General features: G+C 50.4%; 1 protein-coding gene across 6 annotated transcripts in view; it reads left to right on the plus strand.

Moving 5' to 3' along the window:
- The first annotated feature begins 226 nt into the window (after positions 1-226).
- LOC138521808 (E3 ubiquitin-protein ligase TRIM39-like) overlaps positions 227-13,591 on the plus strand; it is a 915,506-nt gene continuing 902,141 nt past the window's right edge. For 2 of the 6 annotated variants that reach the window (XM_069634920.1, XM_069634921.1), the window contains exon 1: positions 267-743. In XM_069634920.1, coding sequence (XP_069491021.1) covers positions 330-743 — 414 coding nt within the window. In that variant the 5' untranslated portion in view covers positions 267-329. Of the gene's footprint in view, positions 744-13,591 lie in introns of all 6 variants that reach the window. The other 4 variants (XM_069634922.1, XM_069634924.1, XM_069634923.1 and 1 more) reach the window with 4 other exon arrangements.

The following is a 13,591-nucleotide window of genomic DNA, read 5'->3' on the forward strand; positions in this document are numbered from 1 at the left end:
AAATATTAATGCCCCTCCAATTAAAAAATTCACCAGCCACCACTTAATAATGCCACTGCGGCCAACTAGCTGCCAACACTCTCAGCGGCAGGCAGTGATGCTTTGATTTGTGCAGTCAACATAGCAATGCGCCACTCCCACCTCATCTGCCGACACGCCCTGCTCTGCTGCAGACACTCCCATCTCCGCTGGTGGAAAGCTAAGGCTAGCGTTGGGAGTGTAAGGAAGAAAATAATGAAGACACGCCCACTTTACAGGCGGTGTTCAGATTGAGAAACGAAACTTAACTTTCGGTTTAGCTTCACCTCCCGTTACCTACCAGCAGGAACATGGCCGCGGCCGCCCAGCTCCAGGGCCTGAAGGAGGAGGCCACCTGCTCCATATGCCTGGAATACTTCACAGACCCGGTGTCTGTGGAGTGCGGTCATGCCTTCTGCCGGTCCTGCATCACCAAGTGCTGGGAGGGACTGGAGACCAACTTCCCCTGCCCTCAGTGCAGAGAAACTTCCCAGAACAAAACCCTCCGTCCCAACAGACAGCTGGGGAACATGGTGGAAATAGCCAAACAGCTTCACAATCCCAGCGCAGCCCCCCAAGAGGAACATCTATGCAGAGAACATGAAGAGAAACTGAAGCTGTTCTGTGAGGATGATCAGAGACCCATCTGTCTAGTGTGCGGCATGTCACGTGATCACAAGTCTCACACAGTGCTCCCCATTCGAGAAGTTGTCCAGGAGTACAAGGTATGTGTGCTGTAGGTCTGGGGCCTCACACAGGGATCCCCATTCTAGAGGTTGCCCAGGAGTACAAGGCATGTGTGTGATTACAATAAACCTGAGGAAGACTGGGGCCTCCCATAGAGGCTGCCTTGATGAGGAATACAATATGTGTGTGCTATAATTCTGCCACAGGGGTTGGAGCATAGTACTTTATTACACAGCTATTGATAGGTCAAGGGCAGGGGTGGGTCCGGATAGTGCTGCCCATGCCAGAGGCAGAGTGTTTAGGAGTACAACTTATACAAGATGTGCAGTATGAGCTGTATAGTTCTGGACTTGGGTGCCAGTATTTACTGCGTCTTCAGTTTTGCTGTTTCATAGTACTAGCTGGTTTTTGGAGTCCTATTACCTAGCGTAATGGTGCGCCTTTTATCAATTTTAGAAGGATGAAAGGACATGTTGGCCAGGATTCAAACCAGTGACTCACTAGTCATGCACAGATCTCAGTGGCAAGTACGTACCTTGTTCAGCCATCTGCAACGGTGGCGCTGCCCATTACAGAGATTACTACCGAGCCCAATGTATGATTGCTTCAGGTCTAGCAGCACCACACAGTGCTCACCATTGGAGAGGCTGCCTGGGGGTGCAGGGTATGTAGACTGTAAAGGTGGTGCTGCCCACTACAGAGATTACCACCGAGCCCAATGTATGATTGCTTCAGGTCTAGCAGCACCACACAGTGCTCCCCACTGAAGAGGCTGCCTGGGGGTGCAGGGTATGTAGACTGTAAAGGTGGTGCTGCCCATTACAGAGATTACCACCGAGCCCAATGTATGATTGCTTCAGGTCAAGCAGCACCACACAGTGCTCACCATTGGAGAGGCTGCCTGGGGGTGCAGGGTATGTAGACTGTAAAGGTGGTGCTGCCCACTACAGAGATTACCACCGAGCCCAATGTATGATTGCTTCAGGTCTAGCAGCACCACATAGTGCTCCCCACTGAAGAGGCTGCCTGGGGGTGCAGGGTATGTAGACTGTAAAGGTGGTGCTGCCCACTACAGAGATTACCACCGAGCCCAATGTATGATTGCTTCAGGTCTAGCAGGACCACATAGTGCTCACCATTGGAGAGGCTGCCTGGGGGTGCAGGGTATGTAGACTGTAAAGGTGGTGCTGCCCACTACAGAGATTACTACCGAGCCCAATGTATGATTGCTTCAGGTCTAGCAGCACCACACAGTGCTCCCCACTGAAGAGGCTGCCTGGGGGTGCAGGGTATGTAGACTGTAAAGGTGGTGCTGCCCACTACAGAGATTACTACCGAGCCCAATGTATGATTGCTTCAGGTCTAGCAGCACCACACAGTGCTCCCCACTGAAGAGGCTGCCTGGGGGTGCAGGGTATGTAGACTGTAAAGGTGGTGCTGCCCACTACAGAGATTACTACCGAGCCCAATGTATGATTGCTTCAGGTCTAGCAGCACCACACAGTGCTCCCCACTGAAGAGGCTGCCTGGGGGTGCAGGGTATGTAGACTGTAAAGGTGGTGCTGCCCACTACAGAGATTACCACCGAGCCCAATGTATGATTGCTTCAGGTCTAGCAGCACCACACAGTGCTCCCCACTGAAGAGGCTGCCTGGGGGTGCAGGGTATGTAGACTGTAAAGGTGGTGCTGCCCACTACAGAGATTACTACCGAGCCCAATGTATGATTGCTTCAGGTCTAGCAGCACCACACAGTGCTCCCCACTGAAGAGGCTGCCTGGGGGTGCAGGGTATGTAGACTGTAAAGGTGGTGCTGCCCACTACAGAGATTACCACCGAGCCCAATGTATGATTGCTTCAGGTCTAGCAGGACCACACAGTGCTCACCATTGGAGAGGCTGCCTGGGGGTGCAGGGTATGTAGACTGTAAAGGTGGTGCTGCCCACTACAGAGATTACCACCGAGCCCAATGTATGATTGCTTCAGGTCTAGCAGCACCACACAGTGCTCCCCACTGAAGAGGCTGCCTGGGGGTGCAGGGTATGTAGACTGTAAAGGTGGTGCTGCCCACTACAGAGATTACCACCGAGCCCAATGTATGATTGCTTCAGGTCAAGCAGCACCACACAGTGCTCACCATTGGAGAGGCTGCCTGGGGGTGCAGGGTATGTAGACTGTAAAGGTGGTGCTGCCCACTACAGAGATTACCACCGAGCCCAATGTATGATTGCTTCAGGTCTAGCAGCACCACATAGTGCTCACCATTGGAGAGGCTGCCTGGGGGTGCAGGGTATGTAGACTGTAAAGGTGGTGCTGCCCACTACAGAGATTACCACCGAGCCCAATGTATGATTGCTTCAGGTCTAGCAGCACCACACAGTGCTCCCCACTGAAGAGGCTGCCTGGGGGTGCAGGGTATGTAGACTGTAAAGGTGGTGCTGCCCATTACAGAGATTACCACCGAGCCCAATGTATGATTGCTTCAGGTCTAGCAGCACCACACAGTGCTCCCCACTGAAGAGGCTGCCTGGGGGTGCAGGGTATGTAGACTGTAAAGGTGGCGCTGCCCATTACAGAGATTACTACCGAGCCCAATGTATGATTGCTTCAGGTCTAGCAGCACCAAACAGTGCTCCCCACTGAAGAGGCTGCCTGGGGGTGCAGGGTATGTAGACTGTAAAGGTGGTGCTGCCCACTACAGAGATTACTACCGAGCCCAATGTATGATTGCTTCAGGTCTAGCAGCACCACATAGTGCTCCCCACTGAAGAGGCTGCCTGGGGGTGCAGGGTATGTAGACTGTAAAGGTGGCGCTGCCCATTACAGAGATTACTACCGAGCCCAATGTATGATTGCTTCAGGTCTAGCAGCACCACACAGTGCTCCCCACTGAAGAGGCTGCCTGTGGGTGCAGGGTATGTAGACTGTAAAGGTGGCGCTGCCCATTACAGAGATTACTACCGAGCCCAATGTATGATTGCTTCAGGTCTAGCAGCACCACACAGTGCTCCCCACTGAAGAGGCTGCCTGGGGGTGCAGGGTATGTAGACTGTAAAGGTGGTGCTGCCCACTACAGAGATTACCACCGAGCCCAATGTATGATTGCTTCAGGTCTAGCAGGACCACACAGTGCTCACCATTGGAGAGGCTGCCTGTGGGTGCAGGGTATGTAGACTGTAAAGGTGGTGCTGCCCACTACAGAGATTACCACCGAGCCCAATGTATGATTGCTTCAGGTCTAGCAGCACCACACAGTGCTCCCCACTGAAGAGGCTGCCTGGGGGTGCAGGGTATGTAGACTGTAAAGGTGGTGCTGCCCATTACAGAGATTACTACCGAGCCCAATGTATGATTGCTTCAGGTCTAGCAGCACCACACAGTGCTCCCCACTGAAGAGGCTGCCTGGGGGTGCAGGGTATGTAGACTGTAAAGGTGGTGCTGCCCACTACAGAGATTACTACCGAGCCCAATGTATGATTGCTTCAGGTCTAGCAGGACCACATAGTGCTCCCCACTGAAGAGGCTGCCTGGGGGTGCATGGTATGTAGACTGTAAAGGTGGTGCTGCCCATTACAGAGATTACTACCGAGCCCAATGTATGATTGCTTCAGGTCTAGCAGCACCACATAGTGCTCCCCACTGAAGAGGCTGCCTGGGGGTGCAGGGTATGTAGACTGTAAAGGTGGTGCTGCCCACTACAGAGATTACCACCGAGCCCAATGTATGATTGCTTCAGGTCTAGCAGCACCACACAGTGCTCACCATTGGAGAGGCTGCCTAGGGGCGCAAGATATGTAGACTGTAAGAATCTGATGACTGGAAAGTGACATGCTATGGTAAATTGATTTATACCGCGCACCGCTGCCATTTTCATGGCGCTGTCGTGGATTTGTAATGTAAAGTGGGTTGGATCTGTTAGGGGAGGAGAGGGAAAGGCAGATGCTGTGCTCCTCTGTCGATGCGTGTACGACCAGGAGTAACTGGCGTCTGTGCATAGGTGCCTTCTGGGTGTGCTTTGTTTTCTACACTCTTTTTTCCAGAAGGGCGTTGTCCAGTCATTGTTATGTTGGAGCAGTGGCGTAGCGCATAATATTGGGGCCCACTTGGGAGCCATGCCCTACCTCCCCCAGCTCAGCAACAAATCACGGGTTGCACCCCTCTGTGGGTCGGCCTAGACTACCATGCTTGTGCAATACACACAATCATGCTGCTGCAGGGGCACACTGCACTAGGAGAAAGATAGGAATATGTGTTTTAATGCATTATACTGCCAACTTTCAGAGAAAAATTGTCTAAAAAGCCAGCACGCGTCCAATTGTTTTTCAACACCAATCCAATACATGCAAGTCAACAGTGCACAGGAACATTAATGCTTTAATCAATGTAATGCTTTGCAATTAAAAAATGCCATGCCACAATGAAAACATGTCCAATGTAGACCAGTCTAGACAAGTAATAAACATATTTCAGTAAATGCCACATTAATACTTACCTAGATTGGCAGCTCCCAAATGCCGGTCTAGCCAGGTAATAACGCTTAGCAGGACTGCTTTATCAGAGATGCCCAGTTACAAAAAAATTCAAGCCAAAGTAAGAAAAGGCTAGACGGGCTGCACCAAAATTCCTGTCAAGCCACTAATAACACATATCATGCCTGCTTAGCCTGGAAACTGATGACCATTACGGTTTAGCGCACAATCCCCACCCCAAGCCACCCCCCCCCCATCCTCTCTGCCTCCCATACCTCCAAAATCAGCTCCTCGGACCAAAGTTACATCCACATATTGCTGCATATTGCCTCATAGGTAAGTACTAGGACAAGGAAGAGTGGGACTAGGAGTAATGAAGATTGCAGGTAACTAAGCCAGGCATTACCTCATATCCCTCTTCCTTGTCCCAGTACTTGTGTATGAGGCAACGTGCCTCATACACAAGTACTGGTATGAGTTAGAGTACGGATAGGAGTAATGAAGATTACCAATAAGTAATCCAGGCATTAAACACACGCACACCCAACCACTCGCACATTTACATGTGAACCCGTTCACCATACACTCACACATGCAGACGCAGGTAGCCACCCATATATCATGCACTTTATATACACTTACACACACACACATTTAAGCAAAATAAATGTTCTTACCCATTTGAATCCGTTGGTCCAAGGAACGAGGCCTTCAGCTCCCTGCAGCAGCCAGGAACGCTTGTTCATATGCAGGGGATCCTAGGACTCCATGTCGTGGGGTCGGGGGAGTCCTAGGACTTCAAAAAGAAATTCTTTCTTTTTGAAGTCACTCTGCCTAATTTCTCTATGAAGACAAGGGACTTCAAAAATAATTTTTTTTTTTTGAAGTTGGAGGGTGTCCCCACTCTCGGGACATGTGGTGCAGGGCCCCACGTATTGTGAAGGCCCCGGCTACACCAATCTGTTGGAGGCTATTTATTTTATTTATTGGGCATTTATAATCCTATACAGCCAAAAGATGTTTCAAGGTGCATCAAGACAAGGGAGGGGGAGAAGTACATGGAGAACAACAGTAACATTCCTGCTATGTCTTAAATATTCGGAAAGTGCAGGGAAGGAAAGGAGGAGGGGAGGTGAAGGTGGGGAACAGGGAAGAAGACAAACAATGTTCCTACTAAAAAGAGGGGTTGGAGGAGGGGAAAAGTAGGGGGAGATCAGGGAAGAAGACGGACAATAATGTTCCTGTTGGGTCATAAGACAATTCGGAGCGTGCAAGTGCAGTAACAGAAAAGAGGGGAGAGGGTGGAGAAGTGCAGGATAGAGGGAAGGGTAAAGCTAAGGAGGAGGAGAGAAGGGAGCATAAAGTGCAAGTGAACAGGCTCACTTGCATTAATGAGGAGAGGGTGCACAAGGGAGTGGTAGAGGAGAAGGGGGGAAAGAGCACAGTAACAAGAAGTGATCGCCAAGGAAGGCATGAGAGCAGGTGAGGGAGATGCACGAAGCAGCTTAAACACAATAACAATGTAGCCTAGAAGCAAGCTTCCAGGATAAAGGGAAGAACCAGAGTTTCATCATACAGCAGAAAAAGCATAACACCTAGATACTATTTTCCTGGAAGGGCCTAATTGCCTGTGAAAGACAACATCTAATCATGGGCGACGTACAGCTGACTAAAGCACTGTAACAAGGAGGAATAAGAGAGGTTGGACAGTTTAACAGGAAGCAATAATGGCTGTTCTGCCTGCCCACACCTTCGTTACCTGGTCAGTCTCTGCTGGTTGACGGCTGCGCTGCATGCTCAACTGGCACTGGCAAACGGTCGGGCTGCTACAGAAGGAGCTGCCCTTTGCTGCAGGGTCCTTCACAGGAGGGGGCTGCACAGGCAGAGGTGCTGCCCGGGAGCTGTACTGATGAGGTTGGTGGCCAATGGGTGGAAGGGAAGGGCTGTGCGGAGAGGAGAGAAACACGAGGAAGGCGCGGAGGCGACGAGCGCAAAGACGCAAGGCAAAACAAGATGAAAAAACCCCAAAGATGGGGACAAAAAAGACAGAAAAGGGGGTCGGGATAAGGGTCTCAGCTCACCTGCACTCCAGATGGAATGGAGTGCAGGGGGGGCCAACAGACGGAGAAAACCCACAATGGCATATTCGCCGGCCTATGGGGAGTGGGGAGGGAAAAGGACACACAAGGAAGAGACAAGGGGGCAACGAGGGCAAGGAAGCTACCTGTACTACCGGTGTCTGTGATGCCGGCATCCCATCCCTGTGATCTTAAAGTCTTTTATATATTTTTTCCTTTGTCGCTAAAAGCAAAATTACTCGCGTACTGGTTGAACGTGATAGTCTTTTATCTTGTATATTTTTTCCTTTGTCGCTAAAAGCGACAAAGGAAAAAATATGCAAGATAGTCTTTTATCACGTTCAACCAATACGTGAGTAATTTTGCTTTTTCAATCATCTTTTCTGATGGCAGCCATGTGTGACGGTAATTCATGCTATAATTTGCAACACAGGATGTTTGTCTCTTCCATGCTTAACATAATTTTGTGAGGTCACAAAATCAGAACAAGATGTAAAGTAACCTTACAAAGAAACACACTTTAACATGTCAAAATTATTTTTTTGTTCACAGAACCAAATTGCAATGTGTGAATGTTAGATCCACCCTCCTGAGGAACCAAATGATTGTTTTGAAGAAACACATGTTGAGGGTTCTTTGAAAATGCCAACAATTTGAAACAAAGAATGAATCCATGATTAATATTGCTAAATATAATTGAACTTTTTTGTTGAGGTATAGATCAACAATTAGTGATTAATTCTATTTTGTTTGCATTCTTCTTACTATCGTTTTGCCTGTGTGTGTTGCTGATGAGTGGACTTGTCAGTGATAGCGGGTCCTGCTTGCCGCCTCCAGTGTGAAGCGTGGCCACTCACCTGGTGGTTTGTCCCCACCGCCCTATGCACCCTATATGTATGGATCGAGTATTGCCCGGAGTCTGATCTCTCTAGTTGTGTTATGCAGTGATTGTCTCATGAATGCCGCCCTTTCAGATTGGCATGTTTTTGATAGGATTGAGGCCCGCTCTGTGGTTGAAGGTGGTGATTTGACCTTCAAGTGAATGACTAGGAGTTTACGTGCAGTGAATAGGATTAGGTTGATGAGTTTGTGGACCAGTGTGTCTGCGTGCCATTAATTGGAATCTGCCCAAATAGCATGGCTTCTGGTGTGAATGTGACGTCCGCCCCTTCAATGTCTGTTTTTTGTTTGTGTACTCCGCGCCAGAAGGTGGTAATGGCCGGGCATTTCCACATTATGTGCCCTATTGTACCCGGTGCTCTGCAGTCCCTCCAGCAGTCTGCAGAGGGGGCAATCACCATCTTATGTAATTTGGCCGGTGTGTAGTATAGTCGTTGCAGAATTTTGTATTGAATTTCTCTGTTCTTGAAATTTACAGAGATTAGCGGTATAGCAGTGAAGTATTCCAGGACATCTGGTATGCCAATTTGGACCCCCCAGGTTTTCGGACCATGCCATCGCCAATGCGTGATTTCTGTTTAAGTTGTTGGGGATAGCCATCCGATAGTAGGTGCAGAGGTGCCTGTGAGTGTATGGGTGTTGTTCTATCTCCCTCTCGCACAGTGCCAGGACAAGGAGATGGTAGTTCTATGTCGTATGAGTGTGTATCGTGGCTTGTATATACTGGTAGATGAGCCAGTTCCCTTGGTCGAGTCCCAGTATCATGTGTGCATCTTGGAATTGTAGTAGCGTCCCCGCGTCGCTAATGTCCATCAGTCGTATGTTTGCCCAGTCCTGATCTTGTTTGCAATGTGCTTTCTGTTGAAGCCCGTACGATAATATTGCCCGCAGGCTAAACCAAATTGGGGTGTTCTGGATGAGGACCGCAGTTTGTGCCATTGGATGATGGAAGGCCCCAAGATGGGGTTTCTTTTGATGTGTTCAATTTCAGTGCGTTTATCCTCCCTGTCAGGGAGAGGTCCAGAATGTCCCATCTGTTTAGGTCTAGACATATGTTCTTTATAATCTGGGTAGTTCAGGTTCCTGATGTCCCCCAGTGAAGCGCTTACATTTATTCCTAGATATTTAATATGGTGCGTTTTGGAGAGTGAATAGGGCCACTCCCCCTGGGTTCCAGGGGATGTCTTGGCGCAGGGGCATGACCTCGGATTTACTCCAGTTTATCTTATAGCCGGCCAGCGGGCCGACCTCTTGTAGGATAGCTCAAATATGCGGGAGGGCATTCGGGCCGTTGCTTAGGTAGAGCAGCATGTCGTCTGCGTAGAGGGATACACAGTGCTCCTCCCCGCCCTGGTGTATGCCCATCCAGCCGTTGTCTGTTCTGAGTTTAATCGCTATCGGCTCTATTGAGAGGGCATAGAGCAGGGGCGATTGTGGGCATCCCTGGCGTGTGTCCGACTGTAGGTAAAATGCAGGGGTGGTGATACCATTAATGACTACCGAGGCGGTCGGGCCAGTGTATAGTAAATTTATCAGCTGGACAAGGTGAGGGGGAAAGCCGTATCTGGGCAGGTCCTGAAATATGAACTCCCACTGCACCTTGTCAAACGCCTTTTCTGCGTCAATTGTGAGTAGGATGTCCTCTGGGTCCCTGTCTCCTGCTATCATGTGCAGTAGCCTTCTAATGCTGTCGCTCGAGTGTCTGTTGCGGATGGATCCCTTTTGGTCTTTGTGTATCGTTGGGAGACTGTTTTCTATGCACAGCGCCAGGCATTTTGCCAGTATTTTGGCATCTGCATTTATCAAGGAGATGGGCCGGTAGGAGTTGCATAGTTCGGGGTCACGCCCGCTCTTGTGGAATATAATTATATTCGCCGCGAGCATTGATTGCGGGAGCCGGCCCTTAGTCATTGCCTTATTAAATACCTCCTCCAGTCTCACTGCTAACTCATCTCCCATGCTTTTTTAGAAGTCTTTGGGGATCCCGTTGGGGCCGAATGCTTTCCCAGCGGATAATGGGGCTATTGCACTTGTGATCTCCGGAACGGGGGTGGGCGTCTGGTCGTTGGGTCTCTGAGGTCGGTTTAACGTAGTCTGAGGTGACCATGTCACGTTGCTGGAGGAAGCGCCATGCCGATTCAGGGTCATTGAATGTGTGCCACTGTTTGTCCAACTGGATACACCATGTTGCTGGAAATTTTAGATAGTGTCTGTGGTCCAAGGATTTTAGTGCTTCACAGATGGGGTTGAAGCTCTTGCATCGTCTGGAGACCTCCATTGAGTAGTCGTCGTAAATCCGAATTTCTGCCTCGTCTACTGGGATGGGGCACAGCGCTTTGTAAGCCTTTAGGATGATCATCTTGTTCTGGAAATTTGAGAGGCACATGGTTATGATCATCGGGCGCTCGTTTGGTGGTGGTTTCGGTAATGGCGCCCGGTGTAACCTCTCGATGGTTAGGTCCCGGGCATTATCGATCCTCAGGAAGTCGCGGAGGAAGTCATACACGTATGCTTAATTTAAATGTTTTTTTTTTTCCCAGTCTTTGAACCTCCCGGATGGCCCGTCTAGTTGAGTCTCCATGGTCGTTTGGTTGTCTTCAATTGCGCTAATTTGCTGTTCATTGTCCGCTATTCAATCCGTTTGGGCGGCCAGGGGAGTCTGGACATCTTGTAGATCTTGTTTAATGTCCAGCACGGTTGTATTTGTCTCTTGGGTCCGCTGCCCAATTATCCTCATTTCCGCCAGTATGGTCTGGAGCTGCGATTGGATGTCTATCTCCGTTTCATTGCGGTTGGATCTCCTTGGTAGGCTGTGTTGGGCCGCTTTGGGTGGGTCCTCCGGATCCAGGGCCTGGTCTTCCTGTTGCATACCCCTCCGGCTGTCTGCTCTGTGCGGCTGTTGATGCACCCTCCTCGGTGGAAGGGAGGGCGTTTCTGGCGCTTGGTCACTGCCTTGTTGCGTTATCTCACCTGGTGTGCAGCATTGTGCCGAGTCTGCTATGGGCGGGTGTGGTTTCTCCCTGGGGTCGTCTTGCGTCCAGGCCTCTGCGGCTGTAGCAGGTGGCCCCTTCGCTCCGGGTGGTTGCGCTCTGCGGGCTAGCAGTCTTGATTGTGGGGTTTGCTAACCCTGGATGTGTGTGGAGTCCTTGTGGGTTGCCGGCCTGCCTCTTGTGTCCTTTGTGTGCCAGTTCTGGGTCTGCGCGTTGTTCGTCCAGCTTCCAGGGTGCCCCTGAGGCAGGATAGTTAGGGGGTATTTCTTCTGTGCTGCCTTATGGAGGTGTGGTGCCTTATTGGGTGCTGGGTTCCCCTGAGCACTTTGTGATGGTAATTGTATGCCTTTGTTGGTCTCTCTGGGGAGTTCTTTCTGACTGTGGAGCTGTGGTTGCTTTAAAGCAGCCCCTCCGGTCTTGGATGTGGCACCAGACAGTGGGCACTCCTCCCGTTGGCTCTAAGGCCCTCCGATATCCCACATTTGCCCTTGTCTGTGCTGCAGGATGGGGCCCCTCTCTGGGTGCTGTGGCACCAACGAGCGCTTCTGGGCTGCTAGGATTGGCAGAGGGGTGTCTCCTGTGCTGCTTTATGGCATTGCAGGGCTTTTACACGTTAGTTCTGGCTCCCCTCTGGAGCTCTGTCTGGCAGTGTTGCCTATGGTTGATATGATGTGGCACCTCCGGTCCTGTCTGTGCGTGGGGGGCTGAGTGCTCACAAGCTGTTTGCCTTCCGGGCCCTATCCCTTCTGTTGCTGGGGGATGAGGGCCTTTATTGTGATCGGGAGCGTTGTGGGGAGCTCCCAGGCAGTGCGCGTGTGGGGCGTGCCTGGAGTCATCCGCTCTTGCGTAGCTGTTTGGTCGGGAAGCCAGCCACTTTCTACGAGGGAGTGGGGTGTAGTGCAGTCTGCATGGCGGCCAGCAGGGTGCTTGCATGCAAGGGCCCAGTAAGTAGCCTGTTGCCTGCTGGCGTTGGTCACTGTTTCTGCCCCTGCACCCCTGCTGAGCTGCTGGGTGCCCCCTCTGGGCCTCACTTACTTGTGTGCCTCTGTTGCACCGAACGATTCCGACCTGCCGTTCCCTCGGTCAGCGTTTTGTGGGATGCTGAGCTTCTTTCTTGTGGCGGCTGCTTTCGCCCGTTGGTGTGCTGTGGGTGGGTACTTCCCACCCATGCGCTTCAGACCTCTTGGGCTTTCGTGTCTACGTCGTCAAGGTACCCGCTCTGCAAGGGCGATCGTGAGGTATTGGTGTCTCTGAGTGCGTTGCCTGTGGGCCTGTGCCGGCTGGGAGTTGGTGTTGGTGTTGCTATTTCATCTGCATGCCCCCTGGCTCGACGCACTGGCAGTGTCTATGGTGGGGTGGTCTTGAGTCATCCTGACCCCGCAGCGGTTCTGCTTCCCAGTATTTGTTTTTTGCCTCCTCGCCTTGGGTGAAGGAACTGGCGCCTCCCGCCAAATGGCAGGCTTTCCTCTGCATGCTGGGGCTCCGGCGGAGGCCACCTGCAGTTTACTGGGTTCCTATGCACCGTTTTCAAATGTCTTGTATCTCCGTGATCCTGGCTGTTGTGAGCTGCTTATGCCTCCATACTTTAGGCGTTTAAACCATTATTGAAGATGTTTTTCTGTGGTTCTGCTCCGTCGCTAGCAGGAGCTCTGTTAGACCGCGACCATCTTGTTCAGGCTCTCTAGCGTCCCCCGAGTAGAGGAGTAGTTTAATTTTCATGGAGGAGGTCAGTGTTCCCATTATGCTGTTTGTATTTTATGTTGTGGTCTCAGGGTGGTTATCTTTTGAGTTCACTTCTTCCTCGGGCGCACAGGGGGAGATTCAGGGAGTAGAGACCTGTTACAATTGTGTTGTGTATATGTTGTGGCCTCACGTTTAGGTTCAGTGGTCTTGGGTTAGGTTTTGGTATATACATTATTACATTTTGTGAGCACGGTTTCATTTCTACAGTGGGAAGTTTGGACTTGTGGGTGCGGGGCATGTTCTATGCTTGTCAGTATACATTGGGGACATGTTGTTTCTTCTCCCTGGGGCATAATTGGATTTGTTATTTTTCTTTGGGTCCTATTTGGACATTCAGGTTTGGGTGGTGATCAAGTTCTTTTTACGATTGTCTCGTGTTGTCATGTTTTGTTTGTGTACTTTGTATGACTTTTGGGTGTTTGGGTTATTTGGCTGTGTCGATATAGTGTTGTTGTTATGGCATTTAGACTAAACTGTTGGTTACAGTTACAGCTTGGGGTTCACTGTGGGTTGCAGTGTTTTTGTGGGCCTAACCTTTGGTTAGAGTTAAGACCTAGTTGTCATGGCTTGTGGATCCAGAATGGCCAGGTGAATTCTGGAGTTTGGGTTTCACTGTTTGGTTACGGTCATGGAGCCTGAATTTGGGTTTCATTGTTGAAGGTGTTTTTTTTTTTTTTTTTTTGTTTTTTTTCTTCTCTTCTATTTTT

The sequence above is a fragment of the Ambystoma mexicanum genome, chromosome 13 (genome assembly GCF_040938575.1).
Source record: "Ambystoma mexicanum isolate Mex_15411 chromosome 13, UKY_AmexF1_1, whole genome shotgun sequence".
In the NCBI taxonomy this organism is placed as follows: Eukaryota; Metazoa; Chordata; class Amphibia; order Caudata; family Ambystomatidae; genus Ambystoma; species Ambystoma mexicanum.